This window comes from Blennius ocellaris, assembly GCF_963422515.1.
Source record: "Blennius ocellaris genome assembly, chromosome: 15".
In the NCBI taxonomy this organism is placed as follows: domain Eukaryota; kingdom Metazoa; phylum Chordata; class Actinopteri; order Blenniiformes; family Blenniidae; genus Blennius; species Blennius ocellaris.
Window position 1 is genome coordinate 413,934 of NC_137664.1, and position 6,957 is coordinate 420,890.

At 48.0% G+C, this 6,957-nt stretch overlaps 1 protein-coding gene across 1 annotated transcript in view; it reads left to right on the forward strand.

The window, feature by feature from the left end:
• psmb7 (proteasome 20S subunit beta 7) overlaps positions 1-6,957 on the forward strand; it is an 8,776-nt gene extending 1,819 nt beyond the window's left edge. Inside the window, 11 exon segments of the mRNA XM_080510698.1 lie at positions 1-83; positions 2,453-2,550; positions 3,626-3,740; positions 3,742-3,767; positions 3,909-4,024; positions 4,866-4,924; positions 5,011-5,056; positions 5,059-5,161; positions 6,779-6,782; positions 6,784-6,811; positions 6,814-6,957. The exon segment at positions 1-83 is cut by the window's left edge and continues 11 nt beyond it. Coding sequence (XP_080366824.1) covers positions 1-83; positions 2,453-2,550; positions 3,626-3,740; positions 3,742-3,767; positions 3,909-4,024; positions 4,866-4,924; positions 5,011-5,056; positions 5,059-5,161; positions 6,779-6,782; positions 6,784-6,811; positions 6,814-6,890 — 755 coding nt within the window. The 3' untranslated portion in view covers positions 6,891-6,957.

The following is a 6,957-nucleotide window of genomic DNA, read 5'->3' on the forward strand; positions in this document are numbered from 1 at the left end:
TGGAAGGTGAAGCCAACAAGCTGGGCTGCAGTCTCCCGTCGGCCCGCAAGACGGGAACCACCATCTGCGGCGTCGTCTTCAAGGTGAGCCGCCCGTCCGACGCACGCGCTTTGTTACTTCTGGGCCGTGACTATGGGGTTATATATTTGTGCCACAGTTCTGAGCGAGCGATTGGGAACATTTGAGCGCCCCAAAAAATTAATTGTGCAAGCGCACTAAAAGCATTTTGAGGAAATATTTAAATTGCGCAAAGACAAACTTGAGATTGCTCCAAAATCATTTCTGCGCTCAGATTTCTCCACCTCCGCTCAAGTCCTGCTGTGCGCTCGCTCAAAATGTGCAAAGCCCAAATGTGACAGACACGGTTGTCCACCAATCACAGAAATTTGGGGCGGGCGTTGAACTCTGATTGGTTGCTTCGGTTTCTGGAAGTGCCTCATAACCAACGAAGAAGAAGAAGAAGAAGAAGAAGAAGAGGGAAAAACAAACTGTGAGGGAAAACAGAAATAAGGAAAACTAAAGATAATGATCCTGGATTACAACATGTTTTCCCTCACAGTTTGTTTTTCCCTCTTCTTCTTCTTCTTCTTCTTCTCCTTCTTCCTCTTCTTCTCCTTCTTCTTCTTCTTCTTCTTCTTCTTCTTCTCCCTCTTCTTCTCCCTCTTCTTCTCCCTCTTCTTCTCCCTCTTCTTCTCCCTCTTCTTCTCCCTCTTCTTCTCCCTCTTCTTCTCCTTCTTCTTCTTCTCCCTCTTCTTCTTCTCCCTCTTCTTCTTCTCCCTCTTCTTCTTCTCCCTCTTCTTCTCCCTCTTCTTCTCCCTCTTCTTCTCCCTCTTCTTCTTCTCCCTCTTCTTCTTCTCCCTCTTCTTCTTCTCCCTCTTCTTCTTCTCCCTCTTCTTCTTCTCCCTCTTCTTCTCCCTCTTCTTCTTCTCCCTCTTCTTCTTCTCCCTCTTCTTCTTCTTCTTCTTCTTCTTCTCCCTCTTCTTCTCCTTCTCCCTCTTCTTCTCCCTCTTCTTCTCCCTCTTCTTCTCCCTCTTCTTCTCCCTCTTCTTCTCCCTCTTCTTCTCCCTCTTCTTCTCCCTCTTCTTCTTCTTCTTCTTCTTCTCCCTCTTCTTCTCCCTCTTCTTCTCCCTCTTCTTCTTCTTCTTCTTCTCCCTCTTCTTCTCCCTCTTCTTCTCCCTCTTCTTCTTCTCCCTCTTCTTCTCCCTCTTCTTCTCCCTCTTCTTCTCCCTCTTCTTCTCCTTCTTCTTCTTCTCCCTCTTCTTCTTCTCCCTCTTCTTCTTCTCCTCTTCTTCTTCTCCCTCTTCTTCTCCCTCTTCTTCTCCCTCTTCTTCTCCCTCTTCTTCTTCTCCCTCTTCTTCTTCTCCCTCTTCTTCTTCTCCCTCTTCTTCTTCTCCCTCTTCTTCTTCTCCCTCTTCTTCTCCCTCTTCTTCTTCTCCCTCTTCTTCTTCTCCCTCTTCTTCTTCTTCTTCTTCTTCTTCTCCCTCTTCTTCTCCTTCTCCCTCTTCTTCTCCCTCTTCTTCTCCCTCTTCTTCTCCCTCTTCTTCTTCTTCTTCTTCTTCTCCCTCTTCTTCTCCCTCTTCTTCTCCCTCTTCTTCTTCTTCTTCTTCTCCCTCTTCTTCTCCCTCTTCTTCTCCCTCTTCTTCTCCCTCTTCTTCTCCCTCTTCTTCTTCTTCTTCTTCTTCTCCCTCTTCTTCTCCCTCTTCTTCTCCCTCTTCTTCTCCCTCTTCTTCTCCCTCTTCTTCTCCCTCTTCTTCTCCCTCTTCTTCTCCCTCTTCTTCTTCTTCTTCTTCTTCTTCTTCTTCTTCTTCTCCCTCTTCTCCCTCTTCTCCCTCTTCTTCTTCTTCTTCTTCTTCTTCTTCTTCTTCTTCTTCTCCCTCTTCTCCCTCTTCTCCCTCTTCTCCCTCTTCTTCCTCTTCTTCCTCTTCTTCCTCTTCTTCCTCTTCTTCCTCTTCTTCTTCTCCCTCTTCTCCCTCTTCTTCTTCTTCTCCCTCTTCTTCTTCTTCTTCGAGGCACTTCCAGAAACCGAAGCAACCAATCAGAGTTCAATGCCCGGCCCATATTTCCTCAAAATGCTATTAGTACGCTTGCACAATTAATTTTTTTGGCGCTCAAATTTTCCCATCGTTCGCTTCAGAATTTTGCCACAAATATATAACCCCATACCTGACGAGAAGAACAAAGAAAAGAAACGCCACGGACGTCAAAAACACTCAAATCCAAGAAGAAAAGCCAAAAGAAAACGACTCGTCAACAGAAACGAGTGAAGAATGTCGTTCCAGAGACGATGTTCGATATTCGTGTATAAAGATGAATAAATCCCAGTTGTTCTTCTCGTTTGCCCCCCGGGAGCTCGTTCTCTCCGAGTCGCACTCGTTTGCCGTCGTGCGACTCGGCGTGGCTCGGCTTCGCGGCGAAGGTTTTTGACGTGTGGCGGCTTCCTTCCTTCCTGCAGGGCGGCGTCGTCCTGGGCGCCGACACCAGAGCCACCGAGGGGATGGTGGTCGCCGACAAGAACTGCTCCAAGATCCACTACATCTCCCCCAACATCTAGTGAGTCGCTGCTGCAGGAACCGGCCCTCAGTCCTGCCGTGGGGGCTTTTATTTTGAAAAGCGGATTGCGGGTCCGCGTCAGGGTTTACTGGCTATTTGTCAGTTCGGCACGGCGGAGGAGGTTCCCCACAGGATTCCCACATAATAGAAGTTTACATGCTCGTTGGTACTGTGGAATAAATGTGGAAATATAAAGTACAAAATAATAAGACAAAAATATACAAAGGTAGTCGTATTCTTTTTATATATATATATATATATATTGTCAAAACTTCTCCTGTTTGGTCTTTTCCTTTTGCTTTTTGTCGTTGCATTTGCTGGATACACCCTGAACAGGAAGCCCCGCCCACAGTCCTGCTGATTAGCCCCGCCCACATCCCCTAGCTGATTAGCCACGCCCACAGTCCTGCTGATTAGCCCTGCCCACATCCCCCCTAGCTGATTAGCCACGCCCACACCCCCTAGCTGATTAGCCACGCCCACACCCCCTAGCTGATTAGCCACACCCACATTACTGCTGATTAGCTCCGCCCACACCCCCTAGCTGATTAGCCCTGCCCACATCCCCCCTAGCTGATTAGCCACGCCCACATCCCCTTGCTGATTAGCCCCTTCCACACCCCTGCTGATTTGCCCCGCCCACATCCCCCCTAGCTGATTAGCCACACCCACATTACTGCTGATTAGCTCCGCCCACACCCCCTAGCTGATTAGCCCTGCCCACATCCCCCCTAGCTGATTAGCCACACCCACATTACTGCTGATTAGCCCCGCCCACTCCCCCCTAGCTGATTAGCCCCGCCCACACACACCCCTGCCGATTAGCCCCGCCCACATCCCCTTGCTGATTAGCCCCATCCACACCCCTGCTGATTTGCCCCGCCCACATCCCCCCCAGCTGATTAGCCCCGCCCACAAATGACAAAACAGGAGAAGCATTGACAAGATCGAAAAAAGAATCTGACTCCCTTTTGGGGCGTCGGGGTAAAAATAGAAACACTAATATAGAACATAAAGTCCAGATTAACTTAACCCCCCCCCCCCCCCCCCCCCTCCCCCCCCCGTTGTGTTCCAGCTGCTGCGGCGCCGGGACGGCGGCCGACACGGAGATGACCACCCAGATCATCTCCTCCAACCTGGAGCTGCACGCCCTCTCCACCGGCCGCCTGCCCCGCGTGGCCACCGCCAACCCGCATGCTGAAGCAGATGCTCTTCAGGTGGCACTCTCCACGCTCTCCACGCTCTCCACGCTCTCCACGCTCTCCACGCTCTCCACGCTCGCCCGCTTCCACCGGCGGTGTAATCTGATTACTGAGGTGTCCAGGGTGAAGACACCGTGTGTCGCTTGTGTTTTGCAGGTACCAGGGCTACATCGGAGCCGCGCTGGTCCTGGGCGGGGTGGACTGCAACGGCCCCCACCTGTACAGCATCTACCCTCATGGCTCCACCGACAAGCTGCCCTACGTCACCATGGGTCAGCCCCCACCCACACCCAGCCCCCCACCCACACCATCACTGCTCCGCCCTCAGGGACTAAAGAGGAGCTGGAGAAGTCGCGTTATTCATAGAGTTCCAAATACAACCGTTATATTCAACTCAACTTTATTTATACAGCTCCAAATACGTTATTTCAATTCAGCTCAACTTTATTTATACAGCTCCAAATACAACTGTTGTATTCAACTCAACTTTATTTATACAGCTCCAAATACAACTGTTATTTCAATTCAATTCAACTTTATTTATACAGCTCCAAATACGTTATTTCAATTCAACTTTATTTACACAGCTCCAAATACGTTATTTCAATTCAATTCAACTTTATTTATACAGCTCCAAATACAACTGTTATTTCAATTCAACTCAACTTTATTTATACAGCTCCAAATACAACTGTTATTTCAATTCAATTCAACTTTATTTATACAGCTCCAAATACAACTGTTATTTCAATTCAATTCAACTTTATTTATACAGCTCCAAATACAACTGTCATTTCAATTCAATTCAACTTTATTTATACAGCTCCAACTATAACTGTCATTTCAATTCAATTTAAATTTATTTATACAGCTCCAACTATAACTGTCATTTCAATTCAATTCAACTTTATTTATACAGCTCCAACTATAACTGTCATTTCAATTCAATTCAACTTTATTTATACAGCTCCAACTATAACTGTCATTTCAATTCAATTCAACTTTATTTATACGGCTCCAACTATAACTGTCATTTTCAATTCAACTCAACTTTATTTATACGGCTCTGAGTGTGTCTGAGTGTCTGAGCTCACTGCTTTCCTCTGTGTGAAGGCTCGGGCTCGCTGGCGGCCATGGCGGTGTTTGAGGATCGCTACCGGCCCGACATGGAGGTGAGCTCAGCGACCTGACGCTCGCCGGCACCACACACACACACACACACTGTCGGTGTTTTGACCCGTCGCTCTCGTGTCGGCAGGAGGACGAGGCCAAGCGTCTGGTGCGGGACGCCATCGCCGCCGGCATCTCAACGACCTGGGCTCAGGCAGCAACATCGACCTGTGCGTCATCACCAAGGGCCAGGTGGACTACCTCCGCCCCCACGACCAGGCCAACAAGAAGGGCGTCAGGTCAGAACCCCCCCCCCCCCCCCCCCCCTCCGCCGGACACACACTTGTTTTCAAATGGACCATTTAAACCTGTTTCTGGTGGTTGAAATGAAACGATTTGAATCTTTAATCTTGACCTCGACTGGAAAAAAGAAGCGTTTCGGCGTCTGACCCCGGCGGGGCCTCGTGTGTCAAAATAAAGCTACGTAATAGTGTTTACAAGTTGTTTGACGCACAAGAGGAGTTTAATCCAGTACAGCGTCAAATCAACAACAACAAAAGCAGATGTTTTGGTGTCGTTTTGAGTCGTTTTCGATTCGCCTGACAAATGGTTGTATTGTTTTCCCGGAGCGACGGCCGTTTTGAGGCTCGGTCGTCAGGAACGTCTTCAGTGTGACTAGTTCAGTGTTTTTCAACCTTTTTTGAGCCGAGACACACTTTTTTGTTTGGAAACATCTGGAGCCACACCTCCTCCACCCGGAAATGTTAAAATGTTAAACTGTGTAGCCTCTATAAACAATATAAAGTCTTTCTCATCAAAAACATCAAAGTCATTGTCATCAAAGACATCAAAGTTTTATCAACAGGAATCCAGTAAATCCAGAAAGCAAGGACTTTTTTTTAATAGTGCCTCCCTCAGTGTGAAACCTGGACCTGATGGATGAAGAGCTGAGATCCTGGTTTTCAAAAACTTCTCCATCACTGTCACTGACACAGTACTTTGATACAAGATGGTAGCAGGAGGTGGAGATGAACCACACTGACGTCTGTCACTTTACATTTCACCGGCAAAGTTCTGTGCTGCCCTCTAGTGGTGAAGAGTATTTATACATGACTACTCTGCTACACACTGTCGCTGTGCGAGCAAAGGTTTTTTTTTTTTGAAAACAAAACGTGAAATGTGATAATTTCCCACGACTCAGCTGACGATCTGGAGGAAACACCAGAGGTTGAAGAACTCTGAACTAGAGTCTTTAGTTCAGACTCACTTGGCAGGTTCATGTGTTCATTTCCGTGTCGGTGGAAGACGAGCTGGAATTCTAGAGTAACATCTGTAACATCCTTAACACTCTAAACACGTCGGGCTGGAGACGGAGCTCCATAGATATATTATATATATGTATCTATGGAGCTCTGTCTCCATATATATGTATATATATCTATATGTGTATATATATGTATGTATCTATAAATATATAAATAATGTGATGATTGGTCGGTTTACCTTGAAGTCAATAAACTCCGACTGCACTCAAACACGAGTTTTGACGAAGGAAGAGCAGAGTGAAAGCAGAAGGTTGGTTCTGAGCAGAACCAACCTTTGAAGCTTTGAAGCTTTGAACCTTTGAAGCTGAACCTTTGGCTCAGCTTTGCGTCTCGGGGCCTGTGACTTGTTCTGTCGCTCGTTGTTCCGACCGGACGTGTGACTTGTTCTGTCGCTTCTTCTTGCCTGAAGATCGAATGAGCTTGAAGCCTTGCAGCTGTAAGTACACACCGGAGTGTTTGACACGCTGACCTACTAACCAGCTCCTCCCACTTGGCCGTGTTGCTTCTAGCTAGAGCGCCTCGCCTAGCCTAGCCTAGCCTAGCGGGCCGAAGGAGTCCTCACCCCCCCCCTCCCTCCGTCTGTCCCCACAGGACCGGGGGACTACAAGTACAAGAAGGGCACCACCGCGTGCTGAAGACCGCCGTGACCCGCCTGGACCTGGAGCTGCTGGACGAGACCGTTCAGACCATGGACACGTCCTAAGATCTGCCCGCCGTCCGCGTGTCGCTGGTTTTTTTCATGGTTTACAAATAAATGTTGTTTGAGTTGA